The sequence below is a fragment of the Bos grunniens genome, chromosome 28 (genome assembly GCF_055505025.1).
Source record: "Bos grunniens cultivar Pamir isolate PY7600 chromosome 28, Bosgru_T2T1.0, whole genome shotgun sequence".
Lineage (NCBI taxonomy): Eukaryota > Metazoa > Chordata > Mammalia > Artiodactyla > Bovidae > Bos > Bos grunniens.
The window spans coordinates 19843596-19859822 of record NC_141192.1 but is presented as its reverse complement, the minus strand read 5'-3'; the positions used below and the strand labels follow the sequence as shown (position 1 = coordinate 19859822).

The 16227-nt window shown below is 50.7% G+C and overlaps 1 protein-coding gene across 1 annotated transcript; it reads right to left on the bottom strand.

Annotated features, from left to right (window-relative positions):
• Positions 1 to 6923: 6923 nt before the first annotated feature.
• Positions 6924 to 14824, bottom strand: TYSND1 (trypsin like peroxisomal matrix peptidase 1). Its single transcript, XM_086381572.1, has 4 exons — positions 13554 to 14824; positions 11514 to 11644; positions 10322 to 10507; positions 6924 to 7876 (listed from the first exon to the last, which is right to left on the bottom strand). Exons 1-4 carry the CDS (start codon positions 14723 to 14725, stop codon positions 7659 to 7661), a joined length of 1707 nt encoding a protein of 568 aa, XP_086237698.1. The 5' UTR covers positions 14726 to 14824; the 3' UTR covers positions 6924 to 7658.
• Between the last annotated feature and the right edge of the window lie 1403 nt (positions 14825 to 16227).

Here is a 16227-nt window from a genome sequence, read left to right as displayed (position 1 = left end):
CTTGAAGTCACAGAAGAGCAGCTGTGCCAGAGTGTGGAGTACAGAGAGCCCATAAGCCCTGCCTATCCCACCCCTGCCTCTCAGGGATGCATCAGAGAGCCCCGAGTTGGCTTTGATGTTCTGGGCGCAGTGAGCTTTCATTTGTCCTGGGCTTTGCAAACTTCCAAATAGCTTGTATCTCCTCTTAGTCCTCCTGAAATCCCTAGAGGAAAGTGGGGTGTGTGTGGTGGGGGGGGGCGGGGCATGCACACAGTCATGCCCAACTCTTTTCGACCCAATGGACTGTAGCCTGCCAGGCTCCTCTGTCCATGGGGATTCTCCAGGCAAGAATACTGGAGTGGATTGCCATTTCCTACTCCAGGGCATCTTCCTGACCCGGGGATCAAACCCATGTCTCTTGTGTCTCCTACATTGGCAGTCAGGTTCTTTACCACTAGCACCACCTGGGAAGATCTAGAGGAAAGTGGGGGGTGGGGTGGTTAAACTCTGACACTGAAGATAACCACCACCATTGACTAGATCTTTGGGGCAGAGACCTGGCTTTGCTGGACTTTGAGTCCCCAGCATCTGGCACTGACCCCAGCACTTGGTTCCCTTAAAGTTCACTAATGTTTGCTTAAATGATTTTAAAAAATATATATTTCTCTATTTGGCTGCACTGGGGCTTAGCTGTGGCCTGCGGGATCTTTTGCTGTGGCACACACACTCTCTAGTTATGGAACTCGTGCTCAGTAGTTCTGGTGCACAGGCTTAGTTTCTCTGAGGTATATGTGGGATCTTAGTTCCCCAACCAGGAATCGAACCCAAGTCCCCTGCCTTGCAAGGCAAATTCTTAACCTCTAGACCACCAGGGAAGTCCCTGCTTAAATGATTTTTTTTAATTAAGATTTAATTCACATACCATAAAATTCACTTTTAAAACATAAAATAATGGGGTGAAGGCTATGCAACCCTCACCATTATCTAACTCCAGGATATCCCATCGTTTAGTTGCTAAGTCATGTCTGACTCCTGGCAACCCCATGGACTATGGCCTGCCAGGTTCCTCTGTCCATGGAATTCTCCAGGCAGGAATACTCGAGTGGGTTGCATTTCCTTCTCCAGGGGCTCTTCCAAACCCAGGAATCAAACTCAGGTCTCCTGCATTACAGGCAGATTCTTTACCTACTGAGCTATAAGGGAAGCCCAAAATGTTAGTTGCTCACTCGTGTCTGACTCTTTGTGACCCCAAGGACCCATAGCTGTCCAGGGGATTCTCCAGGCAAGAATACTGGAGTGGGTTGCCATGCCCTTCTCCAGGGGATATTCCTGACCCAGGGATCGAACCCACGTCTCCTGCACTGCAGGTGGATTCTTTACTGTCTGAGCCACCAGGGTATCTCAAGATATTTGCATCACTCCAAAGAAACCCCATACTCAACGAGCAGTCCCTCTCCACTTCTGCCTCCATCCGGCCCCTGACAACCAGAATGATTCATATCTGATGAAACAACCCTACCAGTACTCCTAGAAACATAGTAACTAATATTTGTTGAACACAGACTAAGTGCTTTGGATAGCTTCTCAAATTTACTTTACACGTGGGTCCTCCAAGGTAAGTCTTATTCATCTCCACTTCATAGATGAGGAAACTAAAACTCAAGCTAATAAATCAGCAAAATCACACAGTTAGTAAAAGAGAGGAACTGGGTCTTGACCCTAAAATCAGGGCATCATCGCTAAGGGAGCCAGAGGTCACTGAGCAGGCATAGGAGAGACTCAGTGGTGAGTCACACAGGCATCAGAAATTCACTGGGCTCATGCCCCAGCACTGTGGGAAACAGAGGTGGAGAAAACCACCACAGCCTGCCCAGGGCAGGGACACAGCCCTGGGGCTTGGGAAGGTCAAGGAGAGTTTTGTGGAAGGACTATACCGATACAGGCAAAGTGGATTCCAATCGGCAGCGTACAAGGAAAGGACTTATTAAAATTGCAGCACAAACCTGAAGCTGGGAGGGAGGAGAGAGAGGCATGCAGTGGCCCATGCTGGGTTTGGGGTGTGGCTTGCAGAGCTGGTATGGCCCGTCTCCAAGGACCTGACCCACACCAGGAAAACTAGGGAAAGTGTCATGGTCATTCAACACCTTCTTGGCAACCAGGGAACATCTTGATTCAAGAGAGGGGAGAGGGTCCCAGTGGAACCTTCTTGTCCCCACATCACTTCTCTCTTCCCACTCAACAGTGTACATATCTTTGGCGCTGAAAATCGTGGCTCCTTGCCTAACAAGGTGCTGGAGGGACCAGGGAGATACAATTCAGATGCCTTAATGTTGGTAGTTCTATGGAACCTTAATGATTAGTGTGAGCTCCCAATGCTAGGGACACGGATTCAATCCCTGATCAGGGAACTGAGATCCCGCATGTTGCATAGCACTGCCAAAATAATTAGAAAAAAATGAAAGATGGGAACCTTGAATTAAAAAAAAAAAAATTAGTAGGAACATCAAGCAGGTTGTCTAATATCCCAGAACCTAAGAGGAGGACGCACTGCTGGCTCTCAGCAAGGCCTGAAGGCATACAGTCCCTGACAGCAACAGGTGTTTCTACTGCTGGCTCCCAGGGCTGGGGGGAGTGCCATGGTACTGGGATCAACTCAAGGGCCCAGAGAAACAGAAGCGGTATCCCCACTTAAGGAAGGGACAACTCTTAACTTTATCTGAAGAACCTTGTCAGTTTTAGTGAAATTCACAACCCTCAAACAACGGGGGGAATCCTCCAGTTTCTTCTCTCCCTTGAAATGTGCTTTGGCAGAGTGCTCACAGCTAGGGGAAGGCTATATTCATGAAGCTAGGTTCTACTGCTGTGACAAACAGACCCCCCAGTCTAATGGCTCAAATACAACAGAAGTGGATTACTTGCCTGGGCTTCAGTACCAGGCCAGTGGACTGGTTAATGAGACTGCCCCCTCCACACCATCATCCAGGGACCAGCTAAAGGGACTGTCTTCACCAAGTGGCTGCCAAGGTGTCTTTTAAGGGATGTCTCCACTCCCGGCGGATGTGGGTAAGGGCACAGAAAAGGCCAGGCCTGGAAGTGGTGTACCTCCCTTCTGTGCTTTGGAACTCATGGACACACCTGACTGTGGGGATGGCCAGGAGTTGCCATCCAGAGTATGGGCGGAAAGAAGAGAGGAAAACAGATCCTGGTGTCTGCCCTGCTGACCGAGGTCTTAGCCTCCCTGGTTTACTTCCTGTGCTCCTGCTTGTCCTTTCTCAGGCTCCTGCAGGTTCCTGCTCTTAAACACTGGCAGCCCCAGGCTCTCCACTGCACCTGCTCCCAGAGGTAGCAAGGCATGAGAAAATGATGGGCTCAAGCAGATATTTGCTCTCTTGGACATTTATTGAGGAAATCTGATAACGGGGCATGTGACAAGGAAATCTAGAGGTAAAAGGTCATGGAGAGAAGGGCCCGAAAGACCAAATTGTACTAACACAGGAGGAGAGACTCAGTGCCTAGGCCAGGCCAGAAGAGAGGAAGCAAAGCAGAGAGGGATGCTGAGTCATCACTCATGCCGAGTGGGCCCTAGAACTTCCCCAGGGCAAGCAGCTTTCCAGCACCTGTGCAGGAGCATCTAACGCTAAACTGACTTTTATTTTGGTAATACGAGTGAGTCTTTGTTCCTAAAGCAGCATTAAAACAAGACCCAGCTTGGCAGAGCCAGCCAGCTCTCCACAAAGGTCATTCTCCCCTTCTATGGCACAGGGGTCCTGCCGAGGAACATCTGCCAGCCAGGGACTATGTTGCCAATCTCCCCCACACCACTTTGCTGCTGGCTGGGGCCAGATTCTCATGGAAGGAATGTGAGCAGGAGTGATTATAATGTCACTTCTGAAGCAGTTAAGAAGCAAGGGCGACTTTCTTCCCTTTTTACTAATGAAGCAAAAAAAGCACGAGGCAGGCTTGTGCAAAGCAGTAATGGTGACCTGTTTAAGAGCAGCAGCAGAGCAGGGTGGCAGGGACAGCCTGATGGGGTCAGAAGATTGGCTACATGCAGGGGGTGGAACAAACAAGTTAATATATTGAGGATGACGGAGCTGTGTTTCTCACTGAAAGGAGGGAGGTACCAATATGAAAAGGGGACAGCTAGAATGAACCTTGTGGTATTGAGCTTGTAGTTTCAAACTGCAACTGTCGGTGTTAACTCGTGGCTTACAATATATAGAGACAGAAGTAAATACAGATCTAAGTTCTGTCTACTGAGAGGGCCTGGGAGCAGCAACACCTGGGTGAGAAGCACATCTAGTTTCTAAATACCATTCTCTAATGAAAAAGGACCCTAGAGAAGTGACTGATTCCAGGGAAAGTACAAGGTAAGTCTAGAACAGTATGCTTTGAAGGAAGTTCTCAAAGAATGATGGGGAGGGGACTTCCTTGGTGGGCCAATGGTTAAGGCTCCTTGCTCCCACAGCAGGGGGCCGAGGATTAATCCCTGGTCAGGGAACTAGATCCCACATGCCACAACTAAATGTTCATATGCCACAAGTAAGACCCAGCACAGCCAACTAAATTAATTAAAAAAAAAAAAAAATGATGAGAGGCCAAAAGAACACAGAAGTTAGTTTGAAGGAGTTCCCTCCAGCCAATAGGGACAATTTGAGCATCAAAATAATGACAAGAATAGATTATAATCCACTGATTAAAATCCAAATCCATGATTCCACAAAAACATAGTTAAACGGAGAGAAGGGAAAGCTTTCATTTCAATAGAATGCCAATGAATAAATGTAGGAGGAAAAATGAAAACAAAAGATTACCATTTGGCAAACATTAAAGTTATTTAGTCAAGGGACATCAATGCATGATAAGCATAGTAGATGAAACTGGGTGGGGAACAGTGTTTTTACACAGTCTTCAAACATTTCCACACAAATACCTATTAATTACAAACAAAAAAGAAAATTTATAGTGGAGAAACCTAGCAGGCATCATCTTAGTCAAAGGATCGATATTATCATCTGTAATCTGACAAATAAAGATCATGTGACACCCAGTAGGAGAAAATGACAAGACATCACTAATGTGATATCCCAGCGATGTACGTCCAGAATCTAATCATGTGGAAGTGTGGACAAACCCACAGGAAGACACATTCTACAAAATGACTTCAGGAAGGTCAAGGGCATCCAACTCAAGGAAAGACTTAGGAGCTGCTCCATGTCAAGGTGGGGAGAGAGCCATGGCAAGCAGGTACAATTCATGATCCCAGAGGAGGTCTTTCTGTCACAGAGAACATCACTGGGGTTTGGCACAGGCGGTAAGGGGTGTCTGGGGGAAGGGTGTGTCGGGATTCTTGCTACTTTTCTGTAAGTCTGAAACTGTTTCAAAATTTAAAAAAAAATTTTTTTTAAAGAAGCTGGAATATCTTCTCCACTCTCTCTTGCCCCATCCACTAGCAGGATGCAGAGGACCTGCTAGGGTCTGAGGTCCCAGGCCCAGTGATAAGAGCTGTAGGAGGGAAGGAGTTCAGGTCCCTTAACCCCAAATGCATGACAGCCACCACCCCCCCAACTTTCCTGGTCAGGTGCACAACTTTGGACTTTCTGTGAGCAATGAACAAACTTCTATTGTCTTTAGCCACTGAGCTGGGGGAGAGGGGACCTTTTCCTGCATTATCCTAACTCATGGGACTTACTCAACAGCCTGCTCTGCTCTCCACTTGAGGTCCCACAGACACCCCAGGGAAACATCTTGTCCCTAAACTTGCCAGCCGCTCATCACTATCCTGGCCAGAGACCCAGCACCGCTCGACCCCTCTCTCTCTCTGCATCGCCCCACATCCAGTCAAGCCCACTTCCTGTGTCATGCTGGAGCTTCTCCACACCCGCCAGGCCTGCCTCGGCCGTCTTCCCCTCACCAGGGCCATTGTCACTGGTTCTCTAGCCTCCGTTCCAATCTTTTCTCCGCTAAGCCTGGCAAGACATATGTGTAGTTCCACAATTCCTTGTCCCAGCCCCTGCTGCCCTCAACCTGGACACCCTCCCTGTTTCCAGCCCATCTGGTAAACACTTAGTCTCCCCTCAGGGTTCAACTCGTGAGTCACCTGGATGAATCCTTGCTTGATCCTCCATCCTTGGGGCCCTTGGACACGGTCTTCCATCTGAACAGGGCAGAGAGGCCCTGCTTGCTCCATTAATCGGGGTGGTGGGGGTGGGGGCACACACCCGTCTCCCCAGCATAGCCTGAGCTCCTTGGCATCCACACATGCTGGAATAAATCCTCTCCCCTCCCACTCACAGCCAAGTCAGATCCCAGCCCTCCTTCGCCACCCGTTAATTCACTACAGGCTTTCATTCGAGCTATTAAAACATTTGCCCTCTGGCCCCTTTCCTAATCCACACAGAGAAGAATCCCTGTCTCCAGAGTGTTCTGTGGTTGCCCAGAGCTGGCACTCAACAAACAGATTATTGAAACAAAGTACTCAGAGCAATTCTCTCTGCTTAGATTAGAGCCCCACCCCATTTCACTCCTGCCCCAGTTGTTCCCAAATTGCATTCAATCTGTCAATGATTTAACAATTATTTCTTGAAGGCTGGCACACACAAGACCCTGGGCATGCAATACATGTTCCTGACTCCAGGGGTTGGTCTTAACTCCTAGGGGCCACCGTGGCCTTGTTCACCTTTGAACTCCCCAACTCCTGTCCATCCCCGGGCCTGGCTCAGCTAGGCACCCTGTAAACATCTGCTACCAGGCCAAGACCACTACTGACCCAGGCCTGCAAGCCCATCCAGGGCTGACTGGCCCTACAACCAGCTACTAGGACTAGTCTGACACAAGAGTGTCCTGTGAGATCAACCCCACTAAGACAGCAGGACAGAAAGTGTGTACTTCTGTGCCTGGAGCTTTCCTATTCCCCATTCAACTCATGAAACAAAAAAAGAATCTGACATATAAGGACTCATCCCTTGGAGGTCCTGTTTATTCCTGAACCCCAACCAGACAGCCCAGCAAGACACATCCCACTCCTCCACCCCACCCCAGATCCCTGAGGCCCATTTCCCGGGCTGGAAAACGAAAGCACTGTGTGTGAGTGCCCCAGAGCTCAGGGCACCTGACATACGAACAGCCGGGAGTCCTGGCTTCCAGGGATGCCACTGCCGGTCCACGGAACAGGATGATGCCTTTTCTTGCAGCTCTGGTCTTCGGAGCAGAGCCCCTCTGCTGAGGTTTTCCGAGGAAGCCCCAGTGCTCTGTCAGCCCCATTCTGACCGAGGGCAGAGAGGAGCCAAGGCCCCAGGGAAGATGCTGCTCCAGGTGGCCAGCGATCATCAGGTGACAGGGGACAGACTCGAAACCAGGACTGGCCCTGTCTTGCAGCCAGCATCTCTGTCAGGACCAGGGCTGTTGTACGGCTGTCCTGAGCTCGCCAGAAGGGAAGGGACAGAGCTGAGTCTACTGTCAGGGGGCAGAGAGAGAAAGCGCCCCCAAACGGCCTGCCAGGTAAGAGGTCCCCAGAGGCTAAAGAGAAGTTTGGTCCAGACTCCAGAGCTGAGCAAGGTGGGTAGTGAAGGGGAGGCAACTGGGCTCTGGTGGGTCCCGTCTGGATCCTGAGGCCGCCAGCATCAGTCCTCCCCATGGCATCAAAGGGCTGCTCTCCCCCGCAGAAGGGCGACACAGCTTCAGAGCTTGCTCCGCAGGGCCTCTGCTGGGGGCCGCTGCAGCCGCCACACCACCCTCACTGGCTCAGAGGCGCGGTCTAGCTGGCGGAAGCCGCCCAGGTCGCCTGTCTGGCTGTACTGCTGCAGGGCCGGCTGGAGCACCGTGATGGGGATGCTGAAGTTCAGGTGGGGGTATGTGGCCCCCGTATTATTGTCCCGGGTGTTGCTGGCGACAATGCCTGTTCAGAAGACAGAGAGGAAAAGAGGGCATGAGCGAAGGCTCAGGGAAGGGAGGGAGACCCACCTCTATCCTGGAGGCCCTGGGCCTGTCGAGGGCGGGGGTGCTGAATACCCCTCACAGTGACAGACACCAGGCTTCATGTATTGACATAGGCCCCTCATGCCCCAGTCCTCCTTCCTGGCTTTACTTTCTCCCTAACGCTATCAGTATCTGACACTATGTCTCACTTATTTTGGTATTTTTCTCTCCAACTTCTGTTATCTTTCAGCTCCATGAGGGCCGGGCTGCTGTGTTTTATTCATAATCTCGCCAGGACCTGGAAGAGGGCCTGGGATAGCGGGACCTCAACACGTACTTGTTGAGTGAATGAATGAATGAATCAGACTCACACAGAAGTTTTGGGTGGCCAGCTCAGTGCATGTATATGAATTTTTGAAGAAAATTTTAGGAGTCTTGCCCAAATAGTACAGAGTTCCTGTACATCCTGGACCCAGCTTTTCCTTATGTCACCACACCACATTGATCAAAACCAAGAAATTAAGCTTCGTGACATGCTATTAACTAAAGGACAGAACTCACTTGGATGGACCAGGGTTTGCACTAATGCTCTTCTTCTGATCCAGGATCCCACATGGCATTTAGTCATCATGTCTCCTGGGTCTCCTCCTATCTGAGTCACTTCTAGTGTCTATCTTCCACAGCCTTGACACTTTGAAGAGTACAGGTCAGTTATTCTGTAGAATGTCCCTCAATTTGGGTTGACCTGATGTTTTCTCACGATTAAGACTGAGGTGTGTCTGGTCTGGTAGTCCAGTGGTTAAAAATCTGGCTTACAATACAAGGGACACCAGTTCAATCCCTGGTCTGGGAAGATCTCTTATGCTATGGGGTAACTAGGCCCATGTGCTACAACTACTGAGCTTCATTTCTCCTACATTTATTAATAGAAATTCTTCCATAAGGGAAAGCTATCCTTTGTCTCCATTTTTAAATTCATTCAATATTAACTTATATCAGTATAGACTCACGAGTATTCATTCTTTGCTTGGGTTACAATCCAATACTACTGCTATTTGTTTTGTTGCTCAAATTGTTCCAACAGGAGCTCCTTCACATCAGCTCTTGGGTTTTTCAACATTTGACACACTCATCATTTGGTTTTTCTTAGAGTTTTCTTCCTTTCCAGTACCACAAAGCAGCCCTGGAATCAGTCAGTTCCTGGTTCTTTTTATTAGAGAATGACTCTTAGAAACCAAGATCTGGACTCTCGGCATGCTCATTGCAACTGGAGTGTCACTGGCTTCTAGCCCCTCTCAGCAGACCGAGATAAGAGACATATGTATATACACACACACACAAACTCATGCATACACACATTTATATTTATCTCTGTATCCATTTATCTGTACACATCTTTTAGAAGGTCAACCAGTATATGGGAGAAAGATGGAATTCGGACTAGGATGAATGTACCTAACTGTATTTCAAATGAATCACATAACCATTCTGAAGGGGAAGGAGCTAATCTAAGAAACTTTGGAAAACAGCTTTTTGACTGGACACTTTAAGGCTAAAGAACGGTACTCGCTCAAATATTGTCTTCTAGTTGGTAAATATGTTTCTCACAGGGATGTGGTTAGGAATTCTGAAAGTACTTTTTTTGTACACTACAGTTGAAGAAATAAGTAAATCTACTGCAGCTAGCAACAAAAAGGCAACGTTTCTCATATGGGAGAAAGCAGTCAGAAGTAAGGGAAGGGGAAGGCTTGCATGAACCCTGTGTGCGGGACTGTAGGTGGAGGTATCCATATGGACTCATGGTTGGCTTTTTTTTAAACAGATTTTTTTTTTAAAAACTTAACAAAAATTTTAAATTGAAAGATTTAACAAACACATATTTATTTAAAAAAAAAAAAAAAAGAGTTCACACTTTCTTGTGAAAAACTGTAAAGTCAGCCAGTGTTAGGCCCACATATCTTTGTAATGAGGCAAGAATGTGCTGGAGCTGAGTGGTGTTCACCCCGTTTCTCCTTTGTCCTCCACTCACTGAAGATATTCACTCACTCACTCACTCACTCATTCATTCACTCATTCACTTTACTTGCCCAACTGGTAGGTTGGGCTTTTGAGTTTGTGACCCTTGGACTCATCCAACTAATGAGTTTCACAGATCAAATGATATTAAGTGACTTACCTGAGGTCGTGGAGTGCCTTAGTGGCAGAGAAAGGACTAGAACTCAGATCTCTTCCCTCCAAGCCCAGCATCCATCCTCTCCGACCTCAGAAGCACCACAGTCCAAAAAACCTTGGCTAATTAGCCCTGGGCATAAGGCCCATCATCCTTCCAGACAGGGTGGCTGCTAGGGCTGGTCACTGGGCACTCGTGGGTGGGACTGAGGCTCTGGCCAGGGGAAGGCCGGGAGAGGGCCAAGGGGCTGGTTACCCAGGAGGTCCCCGGAGCAGGCAGAGAAGAGCGGTCCCCCGCTGGAGCCACCATGCACGGCACACGTGGTCTGCAGCATCACCGGCGTGTCATCCACCCGCACCACAGCCGACAGGATGCCTGAGGTCACCGAGGGCCCGCAAGCCTGGCCGAAGACGCCGAAGCCCACTACACTGACAGCCTCACCTGCCAAGGAAGGAAGGAGGGTTAAGCTGGGGAGCCTCCTCCGTCTGGCAGGACTCACACCCTCGCCAAGCCCCCCCCAACCCCCACCAATCCTCTCCGAATTTCCAAACCCTGTCTGCCTTTCTAGTTTCTGCTCAGATGCCTGTTGCCTCCATGAGAACTTTCCCCAGGCCCCTACAGAAAGAGGTCAGGACCTCCACTGTATCTGCTCCATCATTTCTCTTCAGCCCTCATTCCCCTTCTGGACTGGGTAGTCACTTTTTAGGATTCCTAGCATCTAGCCAGGTGCTCAATACATGTTTGTGGAATTAACACCCAACTCCTGGGACTAAAAAGTCTATTGGTGAAAATAAAACCCTGACAATAACTACAAAATGGGCATCACCTTCCTTCACCAAGTGCTTTACAGGCAATATTTCACCCAGTCCTCACAAGACCTAGGGGTAAGTAGCATTATCCCCATTTTACAAATGTGGAAACTGAGACAAAGAATATTAAGTTGCCTGTCCAAGGATTCAGGGCTAGTAAGTGGCAGAAGAGACGCCAATGCAGTGAGCTCATAATCCTTGTTACATAATAACAAATCACATCCACAGACCAAAACATCTGGTACTTCTGTGGCAGCATCACAAGGCCTTTCACTCCAGTCATGCCACTGGAGCCTCGCAGACCAGCCTGCAGTGTTATAAGGAGTCCTCAAGGTTCAGCACCTCCACACTACACTGCTGCAGGGCCTCAGGAAAAAGACATGCTTTATCTTCCGCTGGGAATTCCACCTGCCCCCCAGCACCGTGGGCATGCTGAGCACAGCAGGGAGGCCTCTAAGAGCAACTCCAGCCAAAGCACTGTAACCAGGATGCAACGAGGTGCCAGCTTGACTCGTTACTCCAGCAAGGGTGGGGAAGGAAGCTGATCTGAGGGGCTGGCCCCTGATCTGTAGGCTTGATGTGCCCAACACTGATTTTCCAAGGTCCTTTCCTGACCAAAGGGACCCTTTGTTCATTACCTTCATGGAAATGCTCAGCAGGCACAGGTACAGGGACACCATCTAGGTCCTCCTCCAGTCTCACAACTGCTATGTCATAGGGAGACGTCTCCTGGGTGGCAAACATCACACGTCCCCAGATTATGGCACTCCTGGATACAAGAGAAACAAAATGACAGGCTAGCTCTCCCAACCTTTAGCACTGGGAGGAAGCAAAATAATGAGTAACAGTAAAAACCACGAACTCGGGACTCAAAAGATTTGGTGTTAGCCCTGGAACATACCCGCAAGCAACTCTGGGCACATCACTTAGCTGTTCTGTAGAATTTCCAAGTATGCTTTACCAAGCGCAGAGTACCTCTATATATGGGTTCCTGCACGTTATCATGATCACAGACACCCAGCACCCAGGGAGCACTGTGGGCCAGGCCTGGTGTTAATGTTCTATGGACATCATTTCATTTAGTCCTCAGAGCAGCCCCATGAACTAGATACTGGTATTATCTCCATTTCAGATGGTGCTTTTGAGGCCCAGAGAGGCTGAGTAAATATATCTCACAGTCACACAGTTAGTGGGAGAAGGCAATGGCACCCCACTCCAGTACTCTTGCCTGGAAAATCCCACGGATAGAGGAGCCTGGTGGGCTGCCGTCTGTGGGGCTGCACAGAGTCGGACACGACTGAAGCGACTTAGCAGCAGTAGCAGCAGCAGCAGCAGTTAGCGGGAGGAGCCAGGGCTGATTTTCCCAGGGTCTTCCTTTTCTCCCTCATTTGATACCAACAGTCTTGTCATTTAGTGGGACACACATGATACAATTTCATCCTCTGGGTCCGTGTTTATATAGATGCTAGCACTTCTATAGCTCTTACTATGTGGCAGTAGCAAGACTTTACATGTCAATTCCTGGGAAAGCAGCTTAGACAGATTAAGCACATTGCCCAAGATTATGCATGGTTGCCTGTTACACACACTGCAGGAGTAGCTTCCAGGAGACCTGGTGGGTTCCCTAGGACCAAGAGTATGTTGGGGTGAGGGACGGTGGGAGGGGGGAGGAATTGGGGACCACACACAGAGGAAAATTCTCAGTATCAGTCTTCCCTATAAAGTCATGGCCATCCTGTTGATTGTCAAGAGGGGATTTCTATGGCAAAGCCAGGCTGGGTTAACCTTGGAAGTTCAGTAGAGGCATTTGGGAAGATCTGGGCTGAGAAGTTGGGTTGGACCACGTACAGGAGAACAACAGTTACACCAAGGTGCTATAGTGCTTTGCTTTGGCCTAGGTAAAGTACCTGGGATTACAGAAGAAACAGAAAGAACACGTATTAGAAAATCAAGCCAAGAAGCTGAGGCTGCCGACTCCACTGTCAGAGCAAGTCAAAGTACATGACAGCAGGAGTGCTTTCCTTGCAGAGAGGGGACAAATGACTGTCTGAAGTTCTAAACTGGCGGCCAAGACCACCCCACAACTGTTCAAAATATACCTATTTGCCTGGGCCCCACTCTAATATTCTTATTAGGTGGAATCCCATATCTGTCATTCGGATCCAGAAGGGATGTTCTGGTTAAGATCTAAGAGATAAATCAAGTAAGAGTAACAGGCTCCTCTCCTACTCCAGAAGGGTGGCACCCTGAGCCCCTGGCATTTCACTAGGCATTCAGGGGAAAGAGAACAGGGTTAGGAAGACTCCATTCAAGGGCCTCTGGGTGTGTGTGGGTGCAAGGCTGAGACAGAGGAGTTGCCCAGAAGGAATTCAGACTGGGAGTGGGAGCTCAGTGATGCTTAGTCAGGGATGCTGAACGGCGCCACAGATCTCCAGAGTTGCTTGGCATCTTGCCCAAGTCCCATTCACCCTCTGCCAGGAGGCACAGAACTCCCTACTCTGGGGTTCTGAGTACCAAGGATGAGAGGAGGGTCCCAGGCCCCTACACACAGTGCACCTCCAAGGCATGAGCCTGAGACCAGAAGGCCTCCATAGTCCTCAGGATTATGACCTGAGGCCTGGAATCTAGTCCTGACAGCAGGTGAGGGAGTGGAGTGCGGGCAACCTTCAGGGCCTTACTTGGGGGTAGTGGAGCGCACCAGGACCCTCGCCGTCTCCCGAGGGGCCACATGCCGGCAGGTCACCACGAGATGGGGCGCCACGGCCACTCCGGAGCCCCAGACAGAACCACACTCCACCAGCACGGCCGCAGCTGCCCAAGGGGGCCCGGGGTCTCGGTATCGGAGGGGCAGGCCCCATGGGGCACCCATCTCAGGCGGTAGGAGGGCAGCCAGGGCGGCAGTGTCGGGGTGAAGGCGGCAGAGGGCGGCTCGGGCGACGCTGAGCAGTGGGGCGGCGGCGCAGAGCAGCGTGAGGCCCACCCACTCGCGGGCCTTCCAGCAGAGGGGTGCAGCCACCAGCGCCACCAACGCCCCCGCGGGCCGCGACGCGAACACGCCTCCGCCCTCCGTGCCTGGCAGGCAGCGGGCATCGGTGAGCAGCAGCGGGCCGGCTGAGTTGCTGAGCACACCGCGGCTGAGCGTATTGAGAAAGATGTCCGGGCAGAAGGCCCCGAACGGGGAGCCGCAAGCCAGGAGCGGTGCGCCCTTGGGCACGTCCCCGAGAGGCGCCACGGCCAATACCGGCCCTCGCTCCTCCGCCTCCTTCTCCATCTCCGGCCGCACGCGAAGCAGTGCGAACCACCCCAGCGCTCTCAGCTGGTCCTCCTCCTCTTCCTCCGACACCTCATCATCCGGTGCGGCGTTTGCGAAGCGCCACTGCTCGGCCTCCTCGCCGCCAAAGAGGCGCACGAAGTGGCCCCGGAAGGCCGGGCAGCTCAACAGCAGCAGAAGCTCGGCGGGGCGCGGGGGCTGCAGTGGCCGCCCGCGGGGCCGGGCGGGCGGGCCGGGTTCCAGGCCGGCGCACTGGGGCGTGCACAACCCCGGGCGACCCCGCTCCGCGCGGCCTGCCGGACTTGCGGCGGTTGGGCCGCACTGCACGTGCAGGCGCAGGTCGTCGCCGCAACTGTCGCCCGGCAGGAAGGCGGCGCTCGCACCGGTCAGCGCCCCGCTGCCGGCCCGCAGGAAGGGGGTGAGGATGCCCCCATGGCACAGCACCAGGCCCGGGCGACGGTTCAGGATCACCCCGCTGCAGCTCCACGAGCCTGCCTCGGGCTGCCCTGCCCGGGAGGCGCTCACCACGCAGCCCGCCTGCTCAGCTGCCCTCATGGCGGGCCCCCACTGACGCCCCATGGCCTCCGGGACGGCACACCGAGGGCTTCCCGGAGAGCGAGCGAGTGAGCAAAGACCACGAGCGGAACCAGCTGACCCCACGTAGCTCCACCCAAATCTGGAAGCAAGAGGCGCAAGCACTGTCCCAGGGCTTCCTCGTCAGGCCGGATTGGCTAAACCCCATTGGCTGGGCAAGGGGCCGAGTCCTGATTGGCTGCTGAGGCTGACCCCGCCTTTCCCCGCCCTAGACCGTTCAGGTCACCAGCGCAATGTAAGCGGGAGCTGTAGGACCGGAGGACGAGCCCCGGGAGAGTGACAGGAATGTGGCTTTTACCGGGAGATAAGGGCGTGCTGGTCCTTCGGAGCCTAGTCTCGTCTCTGTTCGCTGAGCTGCAGGAAAGGGAATACAAATGTGTGGTGCCGTGCGTAGACTTGCCCAGTCCCTAACGGGTCCCTGTCAGTATCTGCCCAGGTGTAGGAGACATCTGACCTCTGATCCCTGGGATAAGACGGGCAAAGAAGCCGTTCAGTACTTTGAAATTTTGTAAGTAAACCGTACAGCAATCCACTAGGAGATAATAGAGCTCATAAGATACAACTCGGGTCTTTTGATGCCAAAGACCACGCTACCAATCTCATGGAAACTGGATTTGCTCAAAATAAAATTGGCCTTCAAAACTGATAAGCAGTTGTTGTTTAGTTGCTAAGTAGTGTCCGACTTTTTGTGAACCCATGGACTGTAGCCCGCCTGGCTCCTCTCTCCATGGGATTTCCCAGGTAAGAATACTGGAATGGGTTGCCATTTCCTCCTCCAAGGGATCTTCCCCACTCAGGTCTCTTCCATCTCCTGCATTGGCAGGCAGATTCTTTACCACTGAGCCACCAGGGAAGCCCAGGATAAACAGTAACTGAAGTCAAAGTTTTAAATTACACAACCCTATAGTTGGCAGTATACACATTTCATATAAAGACATTCATATGGTTTATATAGTATTTATCTAGGTTAGGGGTTCCTTTTTCTGTAAAGGGCCAGAGTGTAAATAGATCATGGTTTGTGAGCCATGTAGTCTCTGTCTCAAATACTAAGCTCTGCTGCTGTAGCGTGCAAAAGCCAAAGGAGTGGGATGGCTGTGTTCCAATAAAATTTAATTCAAATTACAAAGAATTCAAATTTTTTATCATTGTAGCATGTCACAAAATTGCACTTTTTTTCCCCTCACAGGTCATACAACAGGCAGCAGGCCAGATCGGGACCACAAGCTACAGTTTGCCACCCCTGATCTTTTCCAATGAAGTCACCCTGAAGGCAGAGGAATACAAACAAGTGTGTTTTGGATATCCCTGAAGCAGACACCACAAGCTAGACATTTTATGAAGGTCTGTTTATCATACTATCAACTAAAGTACACATTAATTTTAATGGAATTATTTTAGGAGATATTTATGTCAGCATTAATGAAAAACATTCAATTGCTACACTACATAACCTTTCTAGTCAATTTTTAAATAAATTAATGCTGCTT